Genomic DNA, 20,081 nt, shown 5'->3' with positions numbered 1-20,081 from the left:
CTGCTCGTACAATCAACATGGCCTATGCCTTGTTGATAACAAACAAAACATGTAAAATTTGGCAGCACATCTACACGCAGAGATCAACTTCCAGTAAAAGGAATGAACAAAAGCCAAAATAAATAGAGCTGTTTCGCGATCCAATTTCTTCATAGACAAAAGTAAAAAAAGAAAAATGTAATCTGCAATTAGTCTGTATGTGAATGTGCATTGTGCTCGGACTGTAGAACAAGTATAGGAGTTGCTTGCTAGGTCTTCAGAAGCCAGACCAGGGTGGATGGAAAGTTTAGATCATAAAAAGAACACCCAAACACACAAAAATAAATGAATGGATGAACGTAGTCCATCGGCCACGCCACTGTTCTGTGGTTGGTGGATGAGAACCCTACGAACTAGTTCTTACTTGATGGCATTGCCGGCTCATATGTTGACGAGCTGGCCTGGCGCGACATCATCATTGCGGCGTGCCAGACCAGCTAATCAAATGAAGAACCACAGAAGCTAGGAAGCAGGAGCCGAGCTTGTGGTTATTGTAACGATTTTCAAAAATCAAAGATCTTCACATTAGAATGATCAAAATCTATTATCAGCGGCACAGGTTTACCTGCTTTTAGAAAGTACCGTAGATGTTATTTAGAGGATATAGTACATGCCACAAATTGTAGAAAATATGTGAAGGTCAGGTTGCAGATCCCTCCATAGGCCACCTTCTAAGGAGGGACTGATAACACGGCTTTCAACTGTGGACCGTCCGCGTACTTCCTCATGGGAATTACGTTGCACATTTGGTCATGGAACCACAGCAAAATCTGCATGTAATAAACTTGGACTTTGTTATGGATTTATAATCTGCACAGCAGGTTAATTTCTGAGCAGAAATGTTGGCAGAAGATTTTAAAAGGTTTTTAGCAATGTGAATTAAAAGCAAAAAAATTATTTGCACCAGGCCGCTTGATACCTCACAAGCCGGAGTGGATTGCCCAGGAACCAGGATGGATAACATTAAGCATATCGGGTGGGATGAGCTGTACCCAGAAACTTTCTTACATTATTGTTCAAGATTTTTCCCAAATTTCATCTACTTCACTGCTACTGTATACTAGGTGGATTTTACACCCGCAAATTCATATGGAAAATATATAACACATCCTCTTGATTGAAATAAATAAAATGACCCATTTGTAGTCATCCTCTAGTAGTGTTGCTTCATAGAAATTGCAATATGCTATTTAGTAATCATTTTAGACAAATGCTTTCTATTAAGTATGCAATAGGATACCAAAAAAAAACCAATTCCAATCCAATAACATAACTGAGCACCAGCGAGCACTGGGATGTGCTTACATTGTGTGCACGCGTTGGCACCATTATATAACCCATTGTACAACCCAAGATTTAGGGCATGTGGGATCCCCCTTCACTTAATTCTGGCAATTTCAGGAAATGGTTGTTCATCCAGGGATTTCTTCTGATTGCTGGATTTGGAGTCTAACAATATTTTTTTCCTCTTAAAATGAAAAAAAACAAAAAAAAAAAAAAACCCCTGCCCAGTACTTTATGGTAGTTGAACTAAAATAGATTTATGGCTTGTTTTACCTTAAAGAGGACCCGTCACCAGATCAGTTTTTTGCACTTATTTTATTTCTGCTGCTCCCTCCGACATATGGCTCCACAGATATTTGTTGCTAATGTTTATGGTCTTTACCAGAGGAATGTGGATGGTAGGGATCTGGGGCGCGGTCTTTCGGGGGCTCCCTATTAAGGAGTTATAAGTTAACAGCAAAAACTGCCCACTTTTGACCTGATGACAGGTCCTCCTCCTCTAGCCTACTATGACAAGAGATCAGAAGAGTCTGATGTCCAGCTACTGAGACCCTCACTAATGACAAGAGATGGACTCTAAGATCACCTGTTTAAGCAGAAGTGATGGCCACATATACTCTATCGATTGTCTACGGGGACTGGCGGCAATCATATACTGCTACCATAATCGACCCACAGAAAATGACGGGCCAGTAGAGCGCTAGTGTGAACATTGCAGTAATGCACAAGCGACTATTGCTCTTGTTAAACACTTCAATATCACCATCAGCCACAGACAATGAAGGGAGTGGTAGTGGGGATATGTGAGCATCACCTCGTTCAATCAAGGACTGCAAATTATCGTTCTGGGGGTCTTGTTCGATTGGGGGTCCCAGCGGTCAGACACTTATTACCCACCATGTGAATCAATTTGCAGGATGCTGGTCCAGATGCCACGTCAATAGTGTATGGCCACTGGATGGGAGCCCTGCGAACTGCCTCTTACCTGCTGGACTAGCTAGCACCTCTTCTGAATAGTAGGCCTGGTGTGAAATCATGTGAGCTAGAAATCAAAATAGGCGCCATGATCCTGGCAGATAGCAAGCTGATCGCAGGAGTCATGTTCAGTAGCTACTGACATGGCCAAGGGTGCTGTGAATCAATTCACATATCTAATGATAAGATGTTATGATGGACAAGACTTTTCTAAAATGTTGTTTTGGAAATTCACTAAAATGAAATTATAAAGCTTCATATCATAAAAAAATAAGAATTCTTTTTTTCAGGAACATGTAAGACTGTGACTAAAGTTAATAGATGATTAACACTGGTTTCACTGTGATTATGATACATCTCTTAGGGCTATGTGCTGGGAAAGATCTTGGTGCAGACGCTAAACTTACCCATATAAACAATCACGGAGAAATCTGCCCGTCATACACTATCAACAGTGAACAAAGCGTAACACATTAGCATTAATGACTTTTTGTACTTTTTCCGTTTGCTATGTCAAAATCATCATCACGGAAAAAATAATCAGGCAAGGGTTATAGGTTATAGATTAATATAGTGTCAAGTAAGTGTTACATGTACGGTTACTTTTTATGCAGGGTATTTGCTCATTTTGTTTTTATCTTGGGTTTTGTCTGTTAAATGTCAAAATCTAAGAAAAAAAAAAAAAAAGTGTGACTACCCTGTCGTAAGTAAACAGTAATAGTACGTGTAAACATAGGGTACTTAGTGAACACCATTTTTTCCCACAGTGTGTACCCAGTCGGAATGGTCCTATCCTGCCTCTAGTATTATAACCTTATCTCGTGTCAACTGATCTCAATGTGAATAAGGGCAGCGCAGGACCGGGGACCGACTGGTCAGACACATGTGTAAGAAAAACTATATAGATGAAACACGTAGCTCAGAAAGGAGACTACAGCCCTGTCTATACAAGGTACAAGAAACTACAGCAAAACCAAAGAAATGAGCTGGAACAGAAGTTGATATATATGCAATGTGTAAGAGCACGTCCACACTGCGGCCATGTCAGAGACAGAACCCAAGAAAAAACACAAAATGAGCATAGTAAGTAAATAAGTGAATAATAGTAGTACATGTAAATAACACAGGATACTTAATCACTGTTTTGATAAAAGCCATCCCACATCGACAAGGTGTACCCAATTTGGACGGTTCTATCCTGTCTCTAGTATTAAAACCTTATCTTGTGTCAGCTGACCTCAATATGAATACGGGTAGAGCAGGACCGGGGCCCGAATGTGCAGACATCTCCCCATGGGAAGCTATATAGATGAAAGGTCTAGCTCAGAAAGGGGCCAAGCCTCACTCTTCCGCCTTTTGAGCTAGGCATTTCATTTATAGCTCCCCATGGGCGGGAGTCTGCACAGTCGGGCCCCAGTCCTGCTCGGCCCCCCATCTATATTGGGATTGGTGGACACAAGGTGAGGTTTTAAATACTGGAGAAGGGAGCGTCCAGATTTTTTTTTTTTACTGTTTACTTATTACAGGGTATTTTCTCATTTTGTTTTTATCCTAGGTTTGGTCTTTTAAGGGTTATTTATGCATCATGTCAGCACATAAGAGCTGTCATTGGCTGTATGTGCATACTGGCTCACTTGTTAATATGGCATCCGCACTTGTGTTTTACAACAAAGGTCACTTCTTCAGCACAAACACTCCATTAGTTAGGGAGATGGATGAGGTTCATTATCGTTTTAAGGCTGTAACATTAGGGCGGAACCAGAAAAGTGCAAAAATTGATTTATGTGCCCAAATATAAAGTGTTTCCTGCACGAGAAAAGAGTTTCAAATGTAACAAATGTTCACGCCGGGTTAAGTGTGTCAAACACGTTTTCATGAATTGAGAATTCAGTAGTTTTCATACAGAAGATCCATCCATGCTAGTTAGATGGGAAACATTCCTTACATTACTGGGAGAAGAACAAGGTGTCTATACATTACTGAAGCCACCAAACATGAAAAAAATCACTATGCGGAAAGATCAGCACATGTGTATTACAGACACTTTTTAGACTGCTGAACGGTTAATACAAGTCAGATACAGGGGTTGGCCAAAATAATGGAAGCACCCAACGTTTTGGCATCATAAATCTTCGAACATGTTATAAACATGCAAACCGTGACATATGGTAATGTTTTGTATTTGATTATTTGTGTTATGTGATATATGTATGTAAATTAACTGTTTGTTTTGCAAAATTGTAAGAACATTGATGAAAACCTGATACCAAGGGCAGACCTCTCAGATTTTCAAAGAGACCAAATTGTTGGTGCTCGTATGGCAGGCGCTAGTGTAACAGAAAGTGACCGTATGCTTGGCGTGTCAAGAGGTACTGTCGCCAAAGTAATGACTGCGTTTGAAAGAGAAGGAAAAACGTCCGTAGCAAAGCACAAGTCAAAGTTGACAGAGAGACCGTCGGACTCTAAAGCGAATTGTGAGAGAGGATCGCACGACCACGGCTCCGAAAATCACTGCTGAGCTCAATGAACACCTACAGAACCCAGTTTCCATGAAAACTGTTCGTCGGGAGCTGCACAAATCTGAATTCCACGGAAGAGCTGCAATTAGAGAACCGCTGCTCTCAATGACAAGTGTTTCCAAGTGTTTAGAGTGTTGTAGAAACCTCCAGAATTGGTCCCTCGAGCAGTGGAAACATGTGATATTCTCAGACGAATCATCGTTTACCCCATTTCCGACCTCCGGCCGAGTGTACGTTTGGAGACAGCCGAAAGAAGCATTCCTTCCAGACTGCCTTCTCCCGACCGTAAAACATGGCGGAGGTTCTGTGATGATCTGGGGTGCTATTTCATGGAGATCCGCCGGGCCAATGATATCCCTTCATGGAAGAATTAACAGCTGAGATTATTTAGGCATTTTGGGCGACCAAGTGCATCCTATGGTTCAAGTACTGTTCCCAGAGGGGAACGCCATCTTTCAGGATGATAATGCACCAATTCATACAGCTAGAATCATTAAAGCATGGCACGAGGAACATTGTAATGAAGTTGAGCATCTCATCTGGCCCCCACAATCCCCAGACCTCAACATTATTGAGCATTTATGGTCGATTTTAGAGATTCAAGTTAGACGTCAATTTCCGCCGCCATCATCGCTCAAAGAACTGGAGGGTGTTTTAACTGAAGAATGGACTAAAATTCATTTGGAAACAATTCACACCTTGTATGAATCCATACCTTGGAGAATTGAAGCTGTAATCGCCGCAAAAGGTGGACCTACACCATATTAAACTAACTTTTGTTGATGTTTCCAGGTGTTTCCATTATTTTGTCCAACCCCTGTACATAGGCCACACTTCCATGTGTATAAGAATACACAACAGAAACAAGCTTTTTTTGGTTGTGTGTACACAGAATATCATCACATCAAAGCGGAACAGATTCAAGTGATAAAGGTACTCAACTGAACAGCCCAAAGCAATTACCCAAGTGAGCGCTGCAGCCAATTACTTGCCTTAGCACCAATCACACGCCATTGAGGCCAGCGATTGGCTGCAGTGGTCACGTCGATAATCATCAGATGTCAGAAATTGGCAGGAAATTCATCAGGTAAGTGAAGTTGTTACTTCATAGCGTTTTTCTTCCACTGCCAATTATTTTCCAATCTTGGGGATAACCATTTTAAAGACAAGTCACAACTGAACAGAAATATATAAATGCTACATTTCTCTGTTAACATTGGCATCGATAGTCTAGCCTTAGGATTGAACAGGAGCCGATCTGCAGAACCTGGGGTAAGTCACTAAAAAGTGACCAAACCTGCACTGCTCACTGCATACTCTGGACCCTGGTAATAGCTGATCAATGAAGGGGTCATATCCCACGACCTGATTAATAGCAAAGTAGTGAACAACCCCTTTTATTTTTTAATAATGTATAGTAAAGGATGGGCAGATATTATACAAGATGTCACATTTTATAGTTGTCAGATATTCACCCAACAAGCATCAAAATTAATGAGACATAAGTCTCTATATGACATATATTGGGCTATTAGTCAATGATGTTGTACTCTCTGTATTAGATACAAATGAGCTCAAAGTAAGCTGACGTTTCATCTCTATAATATACCATAAATCAAAGCAAAAACAAACCAGCCCTATTCTTAAAGGCGTTTTCTACTACTAGGACAACCCCTTCTTGAGCAGAATGTTTTCCCCCTATAAAATAATAAAGCCTTTACTCCCCTCCCGTGTGGGCACTCGTTCTCCCTGGGGCTCTCGTGCGGTTGTTGTGACACGTGATGGCGGCGCCCAATCAGGGATGGCGTCACTTTCCTCGTCTTCGGACAAATCGAATATGAAGAGGAAGTCAGGGCTGCATCTGATCTCAGACTTCCTCTTCAATTCGACAGGAGGAGGGGACAATGAAGCTAGCACTGATTGGGTGCCGGCCTCACGTCACAGCAACAGCAGCGGGAGAACGAGTGCCATCACCGCAGTAAAGATGCTAGCACAGGAGGGGAGTATAAGCTTTATTATTTTATGGGGGCCATGTGAGCAGTATAAGAAGTCCAAGTAGTGGACAATTTCTTTAAGGCCTTAATATTCAGGAAAAAGCCAGCTGAACAAGCCCATTTTGTAAGCACTGGACACTGATCTTACGTATAAGGTTTTAAAGGTGGGCAGAGCGGTATGGAAAAAAAATTAAAGTAGGTAGGAAGGTGGCAATAAATTGTTTGGTAACGCAGAGGGCGCACCGACCACCTGTACTTGCTTTGAACAGACTCCCATTAGGGCACAGTCAGATGGCCGTATAAAGCGGACTGCAATGCAGAGTGACCGACCCAAGTGTGACGGCTTCATTCACACATGCTCAGGTAGGGAGAGCTACCGGCCAGTCCGTGCACTGCAGTTAGATTTCCATCCAATTTATACCGCCATCTGACCGCGCTGAAAGCATGGCAACTTTTGCTGTCAGCGGTTTAGTCATTAATGGCTGTGTGTCGAGTATTCAGAGGACACACCAAATTTACACTGTTACACACAATGTACACAAACTACTTTGATATAATGTAAAGTGTCAGATCTTCAGTGTGGTCCCGTGAAAAGATATGATAAAGTATTTACAAAAATGTGAGGGGTGTACTCACTTTTGTGAGATCCTGTACACTGAAAAGGTAATACATGATTATATTCATCCAGTACATACAACACGGGATTACTTTGTCTCCAATTTCGGATATAAACAGTTTGCTACAATTTTTAAGCTACATGAATAGTAAAGTGCAGGATCGTAGTATTACAACCTCATCCTCCGAAGAGTAGACATCCTGTAACTACAGTCTCCATCCAGAGGACCTTTACACACAGAGGTGACTATGATTGCCAGACAACCTAATGACCACAGAGCCTATGATCTAGAGTTTTATATCAATTAAGCTTAGAGAAAACCCTCAGCAGCCATTTACAAAGCAGCACTCTTTATTTTGAGCTTGCCCGGGGGTAAATAACCCTTTTACATATGCCAATTTACTGTCAATAAGCCGCTTATTGTAACCACTTCCATGAAGAATTCATTAGGAAGGAAAGTTAAAATGAATGTGTGCGTCAAGGACAAATGTAAACTGTAATTTCCTTAATTGCTTAAAATGCTTTGATAAAGTGCGACCATACAGAGTAAACCTACATTAGTATGGGAGGCCAGGCATGGGTCTTCTTGAACTTCATAAAAGGAACCCCCAGCCTTCGATGTGGCCATCGCAAGAAAATGTACCCATGAGCCATATATTTTAATGACATACAACTCATAACTGCTGAAACATGTACTAGAGAGGCTCATTTAGGACGTCTAAAAGGATCCATACATTCCAGTGTTTCTTTCTCAATTTCCTTTATGCCAAATATGAGACTTGACAAATACGAGAACAATCATGGACACAGCGATTGTTTGTTCGCGATGTAGTAAAAACATCTAAATAGTACAAAGCTCCACTAACAACAATGAAGGAACATATAATATATAAATATGGAACTTATGGGTGTGTGAGAATATCTATCTATATACATATACACACTCAATGGGAGACAAGTTGCTCATAGTAGAACAAGCAATGAGTGACCTGGTGTTGACATGCTGAAAAATGGCTCCCGGGACTCTCTGGATCAGTTTTGGACGTCACAAAGCAAGCCTAAGGTGACAAACCATTAGAAGGCATTTGCATGACACTGAGCTACGAGCCACACGTCCACCTACATTGACTTCACACCACCACTTTCAAATGCTATCATGGTACAGAGCAAAATGGCAATGGAGACTGGAATGGAGGTCTGTCCTTTGTGGACAATACAGGTTGTCCTTCCATGGACTTCTTCTGATAGGTTCTAACCGCTGCACATACTGGAACAGTAGCCCTTTTACATTCAGAATAGGTCAACCTACCTAATGGCATCATCAAATAGCAAATTTTGATGACGCTTTTCATATTTACACAGCAGGCTGCCATTTTGTCTAAGTCACGGAACTTAGCATCCAATCTGAATCAGTGTCAGTAGGAGAATGAACAAAAACAACAAGCCTTTCAAAGTCATAAATGGAGCTGATACCCTTACATGGATCATCATTTCTCATACCTGTAACAGAAGTTCCCCTTCCAGTAATTGCAAATCTTCTCCCGTTTTAATGGTCCTTCGATTGTCACCGATTCCATTGCCATCTTTCTTGGATCCTTGTAGTGCAACTGTAATGTAAAAAAAAAAAACAAAACAATATGCTCAAACCGAAAGCTGGCCCGAGAGAGAAGACATAAATAAAATTAAGAACAAAAATAAAAAACAGGCATTGGATAAGGGGATTGGATACTCCTCTTTGTTATTTCTCCACAGAAACCATCATGACAAACGCTGCACGAATGTGAAATAAAATCAGGGAAAAACTTTCAACAAAATTCAGTGAACATGGTCATACTTGGAGAGTTAAAACGTACGGCTAGCAAAGAGTAGAAACGGCCAAATTGTCACACATTGCATTTAGGCTTTTATTACATCTGCGCCTGCCCTAATATAGCAGCAATACAATGAAATGAATGGAAGTGCGGGGAAGGGACAAAAGTGGAGCCCCAATTATGATGGGGTCAATTATGGTTTCCACCAACGTGTTAGTCCGTTTACTGGTCATAATAAAGCAATACGCCATTATCTGCAGTTTTTTTTATAGGATCTGCAAATGTGATAAGGGTCTTAGAAATATTAAGTCCAATGATAAACACGGTAAGTGCATCGAGGTCACTTTCACACACTCCGCATTTTACATCAGTATTTGTAAGCCAAGACCAGAGGAAAAGTATAATAGAAACACGTCACCACTTCTGTATTTATCACCCTCTCCTGGTTTTGGCTTACAGATACTGATGTAAAACACTGACCAAATAATTAATGTGTGAATGTAACCAGAGATGGGCGGACCCCTGGATGTTCGGGCCCGGTTGAACAGTTACAAGAAGTTCTTGTCTGGGTGCCAGAACAGTACCCGAACCCAGATCCCACATGCAGTGTTTGCTGCGTTGCAATGTGCATGGCAGCGTGCAAACAAAGCTTCTGATTGGCAGGAAAATCATCCCCGCCGGTCAGAGAACCAGTGTTCCCGCGCAGTCAAAAGACAGCGGGAGCGCTCAGCTGTGATCGGAGGTATAAAGCTCACCTCCGGTCACTGGTGTCAGCTGATGGGACTACTGATCCCATCATCCGACACCTGCTGCCACTAATTACAGTGAGAGCAGGAGCGGTGGATGGGAGTATTCATCAGCCGCTCCTGAGCTGTAAATAAATACGATAAATAATAAAAATAAAACGGCGAGGGTTCCCCTGTATTTTTGCTAACCAGCCAGGCAATACTCACAGCTGGGAGCTGCAACCCTCAGCTATCGGCTTCAAAAAAGGCTAGATATCAAGAATAGAGGGGTTCCCACACTTTTTTTAATTGTCTAAATAATCTCATTGAAATCCCCAATGGCACTGTGAGAAAAACTCTCATGGTGCTAACGGGGATGTCACCGAGGTCATGGCAGTTCAGCCGAGCTGGGAACGGAGCTTCAGTGACCAGACGTAACCTCAATGACATCACCCCCGGTCTCAATCAAATCCGAAATCAAACTTCGGATTTTGGCGCGCACGGCGCACCGTCAAAAGTGCGCAGCGCAGGTCAAAGCGCAACTAGCGCACGGCCTGCGCACCCTATGCTAAAGATAGGGTGCGCCGATCGCAGGCGCCGCTGTGCGCTAGGAGGCGGCGCTACAAGCAAGGGGCGGGCACGCCGGGCAGAGAGCCGGCTCGGGGGCGGAGCTACCCCCGGCCGTGCGTGCGCTTAAAAAGCGCTAATGTGAAACCAGCCTTACAGCGTGGGACAGAACGGACAGGTATGGTATATTGTTTTTTTTTTTTTTAATTTTAGTTTTATTACAGGAGAACGAGGGCATCTGTGGAATTAGGCATTTAAATAAAAATGGAAAACTGAGTTTTGTTTTATTTGTAATAAGACTTTATTTTGGCTGTAGGACAATGATATAGAACGGTCAGTGGAGCGCTGGGAATACAAAGACACCACACTTGATTCTTATTTAGCCCACAACACGTTTCGACGGTAACCCCGCCTTCATCAGGTGGCTCTCTGACTGGCGGGGATGTCATGCACATGACAGCACAACAAACACCCAGTGTTCGGGCAGCCGAACCCGAACAGTAACACGGATTTCCTGGTGAAGTCAGAGTTCGGTGTCCGTGCCCGAACAGTAGGCGTTCGGTACGGACTCCGAACCTAGCTTTGAGAGTAGACATACTGTACCTTGTAGTAGGATGTTACATAATCAGAAGAACTGTTGGCTAGCCGACCTGACCAGACGTTTTGCATAAATCCATTGTAAGATCTCCATAACCTAGCCAAACATCCCTACAACACATGTATAACGACACTTAGGTCTATTCTTATGTACAAAGTCACAAATGGAGCTCAAACATGAAAGCAAGGCGCATGGTCAAAAGCCCAGACACATTCAGATTATGTATAACTTTCAGTAAGGCATCCAAGCAGCATTTTAACACAATTTTCTTGCCGATTATCCCTATATCAGCAGATTTTATAGTTTTTTTGCACATAAAAGATGCTCTCTACAATACACAATTTTTTTGGGTTGCATGAACAACTTGTCTAAAACTCTATTTGGCATTACTATTTTGGAGCGACGATTTGGCAGTGAAAAAACAAAAAAACAGATCAAAGTCTAATGCAAATTTTATTTTGATCGAATTGTCGGCAACTTGGGATAAGAAACCAAAACGCCATTAAGACTGTGGCCACCCTGACAATAAAATGTTGCCGTGCTATCATATATTATTGGTGTGAGTTGAAGATCAGCTTTATGGACAACAGTCCCAAGTTGACCAAAAGTGCCTACAACATGATTTCTTTAGAGGAAGCCTTGACTGTTCAAACCAAGCACAGACACTCGGTACACACTTCAAACGGTGTTCAATGTAGCTTCCCATCTACACTACTTGATTTGCATTCATACCTGCCTCTTTCTTTCTTAGTCCTAGCTTTATAGGAGCCATAGATACATGGAAAACTACTAGATGGGAAGGTGCATAGAACTGCCTGGCCACACGTGTGCAACGAGGACCTGGGCCTGATTTTTACAGTTTTGTGCTGACAGATTCCCTTTAACTCAAACAATGTCTGAGGTTACATCTACAAAGGACCTTGTCATGTGAAGTTCACAGGCTATTTATATAACAGTGAAAAGCTTTCTGTAATTGAGAACAGGGGTAAAATATGGTACATAAAGAGAAAGTGAATACCGGTGTGAAACATGGCAGATAAAAAGAAGGTGAATACTGGTGTAAAATAAAGTAAATAAAGAGAAGGTGAATGCTAGTGTAAAATATGGCACATAAAGAAAGAGAAGGTGAATACCGGTGTAAAGTAAAGCATATAAAGAGAAGGTGACTACCAGTGTAAAATAAAGAGAAGGTGACTACCAGTGTAAAGTAAAGAGAAGGTGAATGCTAGTGTAAAATATGGCACATAAAAAGAAGGTGAATACTGGTGTAAAATAAAGTAAATAAAGAGAAGGTGAATGCTAGTGTAAAATATGGCACATAAAGAAAGAGAAGGTGAATACCGGTGTAAAATAAGGTAAATAAAATGAAACTGAATACCGGTGTAAAATAGAACAAGGAAAAAAAAAAAAAAAAAAGTGGTGGCCGCTCTCAGCTAAGACTTCAAACAAATTCGAAATTTCAGAGTATGGAAACAAGAAAAATACAAGCTCCACTTACAGTAATACATCACTCACGTGGTATCAGTCTTACCAGAAAGTTGTTCAAACACAAAGTTTCATAGCAACATAAGAAAATGCCTTCTATGTATTTTTGTAGGAAAATACTGATATCAATGTAAAAAGTTGTGCTTGCACTTGGAAGAGAAGACCGACATCAGAAATCTGAAAATAAAAAATTTGAGCTTGGGCCTCATTCACATACGTGAAAAAATGGTATCAGTGTCATCAGTAATTTGCATCAGTATTCGGTCCGTGTATCTGTTTTTACCATCAGTGTGGTTATCAGTGTACGGTCCCATGTATCTGTTTTACCATCAGTGTGGTCATCCTCGTACGGCCCGTGTGTCCATTTTTACCATCAGTGTGGTCATCAGTGTACAGTCCGTGTGTCTGCTTTTACCTTACCACACAAATACTGAACGTGTGAACAAGGCCTTAATGTTAAATGCATACAGCACAAAAATGCCATCCGTGCAAAAAAGTGTGTGTTTTTCTTAGGCTAGTTTCACACTAGCGTTTCCTGGAGCTGCGGAGGGATGCGCACGGCCGCCGTGAAGCTCCACCCACGGCCACACCTCCTCCAGTCAGCTCCGCCTACGGGTGCATGACGTTGCATGCGACCTGCATACCCTATCTTTAGCATTGGGTACGCAGGTATGCGTTTGCCGGCGCATGCTTCCTTTTGACGGTGCGCCGATCGCACCAAAATGCAACACTGAGTTTGGCGCAGGTCGGTGCACCGTCAAAAGGACACATGCGCCGGAAAACGCATACCTGCGTACGGCCTGCGTACCCAATGCTAAAGATAGGGTACACAGGTCGCATGCAGCGTCATGCCATAGGCGGAGCAGACCGGAGGAGGTGCGGCCGTGGGCGGAGCTTCACGGCGGCCATGCGCATCCCTCCGCAGCTCCAGGAATCACTAGTGTGAAACTAGCCTTAGACCCATAGACTTGGCGCTTCCATAAAAACGGACATGTAAATATCACCACAGGAGAGTATGTTCTGTGAAGAAAAAAACCCAGATACAACACGTTTGTGTGAATGAGGTCTTATCTGCAGTTATTCAGAGGTAATATGTTTTTTTTTTTTTGGGGGGGGGGGGGTTACCCAAGCCCTGCCGGGACATGTTCGATAAGGTTCCGAAATTTAAGCATATGGACACTTTTTTTTTTTTTTTACACCTTAATGCATAAATAATTTTTGGCAAGAAAAAAAATAATACTTGGATCTAAAAATTACAAACCGTTCTGCTCTTATAGTCTATAGCACAGTGCAGAAGGAATAACCATCAAGTCCGGTGGCGAGCTTAATCTCACATTCGGGTTTGTAACCCTTATCTCTCTTCCCCTGGACTCTTGTAAATTCATTTATCACCACATGAAATGAGAGGCGTTCAGGAATTGAGGGATAAGTGTTCTAGAATTCTGCAGACTTTTTACCTCCCTGATGGACGCATTAGCTCTTTAACACGAGACAATAAGAATCAAATATGTAGGATCTTTAACACTACTGCCATCATCGTAAACTGCTCAGATTACAAATATATTAAGCTGGAGAACACTTTACATTGGAGGGGAAAAAAAAAAGTCCAACATTTACAGTGTGAATCCAAGGACAGCATATTTTTTGGAGGGCAGAATCAAAGTGAAAAGTCCCCTAAATCTCCGCAAGTGAGACAGAGGTGACAATTCGAGCCGTGTCAGGAGGATATAATTCATGCACCGCTTTCTCAAGGTTGCTAAGGTTTTCTGCTCTCCAGAAAGCCATTGCTGGATACAATCTGCTTTCATTTGTGTTCAGCTGGAACCAGAGATGATAAAATATAGAAGCCTGGAGTGTGCCAACATAGTGGAAAGTTATATGAGGCAGACTTAAAAGATTTCTAGCCGGGGCCTGTAGCAGCGACAGACTCTTAATATTGTTGTATCAACACTATAAATTATTTAAGACTTGGGGGAATAAAGATAAGCTCAGCCTTCCTCCAGCAGCATATTCCACTCAGGAAACCAGTGCTGGAAACTGCTGCACAAAATACACTTGGAATTAAGCAGCTCATAAGAGTGGCGGAATTTCTGGACATTTGGCTTTTTCACTTCACCAATGTTTTAAAGTTTTACTACGCACGTATGGTACCGTAATCTTTCCTGAAGAGAGAAAAAGAGCCGGCCATGAGAATATGGAAAGGTGTCAAAGGCAACATGGCTAATCCACTCGTTCACCTACTGTAATAGTGCCAACTAAAGGGGGGATCCCTTGCCTTTTTTCCTAGAAGGGTCCTCATAAGGCAAGATATTAAAGGGAATCCATCAGCAAACTTTGCCATGTAATCTGAGAGCAGCATGATGCAGGGGAAGAGACTGATTCCAGTGATGTGTCACTTACTGGGCTGCTTGGTGCAGTTGTGATATAATCCCCGTTTTATCTGCTGTAGATGTAGCAGTAGTCAATGCTGAGCTGTGAATATTCCCACCCACACCTCTGATTGGCAGCTTCCTGTGTACAGTCCGTAAACTACCAATCAATCACTAGTGGGGGGCGTGGTTATACAGATTATCTGGACTGGTTTGCACATGAGACTAAAGGCCCAGTTACATTTAGCGATGCACCAGCGATCCTGACCACGATATGACCCGGTCAGGATCCCTGGTGCATCGCTAAATGGTGGTCGCTAGTGAGCTGCCAAACAAGCAGATCTCACTAGCGATGCAGAAGTGGTCGGCGGTCGTACTCACCTGTCAGACGTGACGAGGGTGACCGTCTTCCGCCTGCGTCCATGGCTCGCTCGACAGCGCCAGCAGGAAGCAGACGACGAGAAATGGACCAGGCTGATCTCGCGCGATCAGCGAAAGCAAGCGGGGAACCCGGTCGGGGGTATCACATGTAGGGATATCGCTAGTGATATCACTGCTGCGTCACAAAAATCGGTGATGCTTTAGCGATATCGCCATGTGTAAAGGGCCCTTTAGTGATAATCTTGATGATAAAACACTGATGGAATTGAAACTACAGCACACAGCCCAATAAGCGACACATCCCTGGAATCAGGCTCTTGCATCCTATACTATGCTGCTATCAAATTAAATGGCAAAAACCTGGTGACAGTTTGCAGTTAACAAGCTCCTACTCTGCTGGGTGTTCATGAGATGAGCTGTAATCGTGAAGCGCTGTATGCATATTCCCAGATACCGTATTATAGAAGTGTAAATAGTACTCTAAGAGGAAGCAGTAAACGTTCAGTGTGAGAAATGGCTCCAAGAAAGGGTTAAAAGGTTATTCGACTCTCTCCAGGGGTTGAAAAAAAATGTTTCCTGTAATTTACTGCAAAAATACAAAAGCTCCACAGCTATCAAGATAAACGTACATTTCCGAGTTCCGATTTTAACTCTGCTCATTATCTGTCAACTTTGCAAAGTTTTAATATAAACGACAGATATTTCCTCCAAGCTCTGCAACTCAAGATTTCCCTTCACATTCTATGAACAGTCGGCTTCAGCAGAACGAACCGACCACGAATAAAGTTTACATGCTGAGGAACTCTCATTTACTAGTTATCCTTAAAGCGGATCTGTCACCACATTCAAAATGCATATATTGTGACACAAATGTCATAGACTTGCTGAGACTGGCATACTTACACTGAAAATCCACATAAGAATGGCTGTATAATAGTTTCCGGAAAGATTATTGCCGTATCTTAAAATGAGTCCAGCTACAGCCCATATTATCATCAGAATTATTCAGCCATTCTGACACTGGTATCACCGTAAGTACATCAGCCTGAGCGGGTGGCGCAGGTGATAGAAGAGACACTGAAACCAGAAGTTCTGGACGGTGCAAGCTCTGTCCAGCCCATTTAGATTGGGTGTGTGGCTGGGACCAGCAGTGCCGTCTCAGTATGGTGGTGTGCGCTGTCCAACTGGAGTTATCAACTTCCTGCTCCAGCCAACTGGAGCCACCACACCCTACTTAACCTTCCAGCTTACTGCTGGGAGCTGCCCGATATAGTCTTGTGTGTCTCCGATTCAGTCCTGTCCGTTCCTCATTGTTCCTTGTTTTGTCCTTGGCTTGTGTTTCTGGCTATTCTTACGGATTAGGATATTGCTACCTGGCTACCCCGCCAACCCCTGGGACTTCGTAAACAGAGTGGCTTGCGCTAAGCCTGTCCATGGTAGCCATTTTAGAGCTGACAAGCGATCACTGACAGACCGGCATTACACAACCAGAGTGAGCTGTGATTCTTGATAGTCAACCATTTAAATGCTGCCATCAAATCACCAAAAGGGTTATATAAAAGGCCTGGTTGCGAATGTGTTTGTGCTCCATCTCGTATTGATGCCCCTATAACATGATCACACTGTGCCAATGGGTTGTCGTAGCAACCAGGGCCCTGATTAAGGGGGGCCATCTTGTTGCTTCCTTTTTAGTATAGCACTATATTCACCAAATATACACAATAAATGACATCACGCTTTCCCTCGTACCAGAAGTCCACCGACTCGGAGAAAGCCTTGACCCTTGACTCTGCCCTGTCCTTCAAACCGCACATCCTAGCTCTTTCCACCCCCTGTCGCTTCCAGCTCAAAAATATTTCCAGAATCCGTCCTTTCCTCAACCCTCAAAACTACTAAAATGCTTGTGCATGCCCTCATCATCTTCCGCCTCGACTACTGCAACATCCTTTTCTGTGGCCTCGCTGCTAACACTCTCGCACCTCTCCAGTCCATCCTTAACTCTGCTGCCTGACGAATTCATCTCTCTCCTTGCTACTCCTCCTCAAATCTCTTCACTGGCTCCCATTCCCTCAGCATATCCATTTCTACCGGTAATTACTAATATTGACCTACAAAGCCATCCTTAACCTGTCTCCCCCATATGTCTCTGAACTAATCTCCCGATACCTTCCCTCACGTAATCTCTGGTCCTCCCAAGACCTCCTACTCTTCTCCACACTTATTCGCTCCTCACCTAATCGCCTCCAAGACTTCTCCCGAATATCCCCCATCCTCTGGAATTCTGTGCCCCAACATGTCCGACTATCAACCACATTCGGATCCTTCAGACGAAACCTGAAAACCCATCTCTCCAAAAAAGCTTACAGCCTGCAATGATCCCCACTGCCTCCTCACCACTACTTGAGCTACCACCTCATCATCACTGGAGCTGCTGCAACCCCCCGACCTACTGTCTCCTTCCCCACCATCCAGTAGAATGTAATCCCAAAAGGGCAGGGTCCTCTCTCCCCTCTATATCAGTCTGTCATTGTAAGTTTGTTTACTGTAAGTGATATCTGTAATTTGTATGTAACCCCTTCTCATGTACAGCACCATGGAATCAATGGTGCTATATAATAAATAATATTACAATATATAGAACAAGTGATTGATTGCTGGATCAAATTACCTTAATAGACTAACAAATATTGAAAGTGTTAAAAAAAAAAAAAAAAAAAATCATCCCCAGCTAGCCACATAAAAAAGATCCTGGCACAGCTCCTTCAACTAAAAGTGATTAAAAAAAGGTACAGGTCTCAAAAAATGATATCATACACCATTTTTTTAGTTAGATGAAAAGGAGAAAAGAAAATACACAAAAATCCCACACAAATAGGAATTACGTGGATAGGTCATTTTTACTGCACAACAAGCGCCGTAAAGAGAAAACTCCCAAAAAAAATAGTGGCAGATTTTTTTTTTTCTTTAACACATCATTTCACCGAACTTGGAATCTTTTCCCATTTTTTTTGTACATTATATGTTAATATGAATGGAGTCATCAAAACTGCAATAGTAAAAATTCAATTGGGGATAACGTCACATTTTGGAAATGACCCTTCAAGGACTGGGCATGGTTGGGGTAAAACATGTTTTAACATCTCAAAAATATGAAACTATGGAGCAATTCCAACCAAATACAAAATTTACCTGTCCTAAACTAATCAACAAAATGAGTCACCTGTTATTAGACGGGAAAAATACTTTCCGTAACTTCATTGTTGCCCAATCTGATCTTAGAAGTAACTGAGGGCGGCCATAAACCTTACAGTGTTTACAGCGATCCTCAGTCACAGCTTCTCCCTGTCGTAAGTGATCACAATCATCTTCTACGATGAAGGCTGGGAAACGCCAAATACGAAGTGTAGAACTGCAGTAAACAGGAGGGTCACATCATTGTCACACTCGCCCGACATCCATGTGGATAAAGCTTTCTCAAATTGACTAAGAAGAATGCAATTGGCAGCGGGCATAGCTGGGACTGCTCTGCCTAAAGGTTGGCGGTCTAGCCTTGTTGGCAGTGGGCATAGCTGGGACTGCTCTGCCGAACAGGTTGGCGGTCTAGCCTTGTTGGCAGCGGGCATAGCTGGGACTGCTCTGCCGAACAGGTTGGCGGTCTAGCCTTGTTGGCAGCGGGCATAGCTGGGACTGCTCTGCCGAACAGGTTGGCGGTCTAGCCTTGTTGGCAGCGGGCATAGCTGGGACTGCTCTGCCGAACAGGTTGGCGGTCTAGCCTTGTTGGCAGCGGGCATAGCTGGGACTGCTCTGCCGAACAGGTTGGCGGTCTAGCCTTGTTGGCAGCGGGCATAGCTGGGACTGCTCTGCCGAACAGGTTGGCGGTCTAGCCTTGTTGGCAGCGGGCATAGATGGGACTGCTCTGCCTAACAAGTTGGCGGTCTAGCCTTGTTGGCAGCGGTCATAGATGGGACTGCTCTGCCGAACAGGTTGGCGGTCTAGCCTTGTTGGTAGCGGGCATAGCTGGGACTGCTCTAACAGGTTGGCGGTCTAGCCTTGTTGGCAGCGGTCATAGCTGGGACTGCTCTGCCTAAAGGTTGGCGGTCTAGCCTTGTTGTCAGCGGGCATAGCTGGGACTGCTCTGCCGAACAGGTTGGCGGTCTAGCCTTGTTGGTAGCGGGCATAGCTGGGACTGCTCTGCCTAACAGGTTGGCGGTATAGCCTTGTAGACCTACAATTTCATAACATAAGAGTCAAAAGTTCACCATATGTATTCTGTAGATTAGGCACACAACCTTCCCCTGACTCCATCAATAAACAACTGTGAGGTTACGTAGAATCCACTAACAAAGGATTAAGTCTCCTCTCCCCATCGGACAACTCCCACTTCCTAATTTCACAGGCGAACATGAGGACATTTGCGCATGAATATATTATACTGACACATATTATAAACAGACCTTGCTGCAACGTAATGGAGCGACTTCAGGATCATCACTAGTCGGATATGAATAGGTTCTACATACAGTATGTGTAACAGCATTTACATCAGTCTATGTGCAGTGAAAGTGGCTAGACTCACCGTCACACAGAGCCGAGGGTGTAGAAGGAAAAACCATTTAAAGGGGTGGTCCAGATCTCTATTTTAACGCAGCCTTCATTACAGATTGCACTTCTCTCCAGTCTACAAAACGTCAACTGGTGGAGCAGCCTGAGACGAGACC

The 20,081-nt window shown here is 43.1% G+C and overlaps 1 protein-coding gene across 2 annotated transcripts in view; it reads right to left on the bottom strand.

Moving 5' to 3' along the window:
* Window positions 1-20,081, bottom strand: part of AHR (aryl hydrocarbon receptor) — a 165,216-nt gene that overhangs the window by 51,601 nt on the left and 93,534 nt on the right. For both annotated transcript variants that reach the window (XM_073581436.1, XM_073581435.1), the window contains exon 3: window positions 8,928-9,034. In XM_073581436.1, the coding sequence (XP_073437537.1) occupies window positions 8,928-9,034 (107 nt within the window). The remainder of the gene's footprint in view (window positions 1-8,927; window positions 9,035-20,081) is intronic.

This window comes from Dendrobates tinctorius, unplaced genomic scaffold (genome assembly GCF_039654945.1).
Source record: "Dendrobates tinctorius isolate UK_male_01 unplaced genomic scaffold, ASM3965494v1 ptg000070l, whole genome shotgun sequence".
Lineage (NCBI taxonomy): Eukaryota > Metazoa > Chordata > Amphibia > Anura > Dendrobatidae > Dendrobates > Dendrobates tinctorius.
This window is presented reverse-complemented; position numbering and strand designations above follow the sequence as displayed.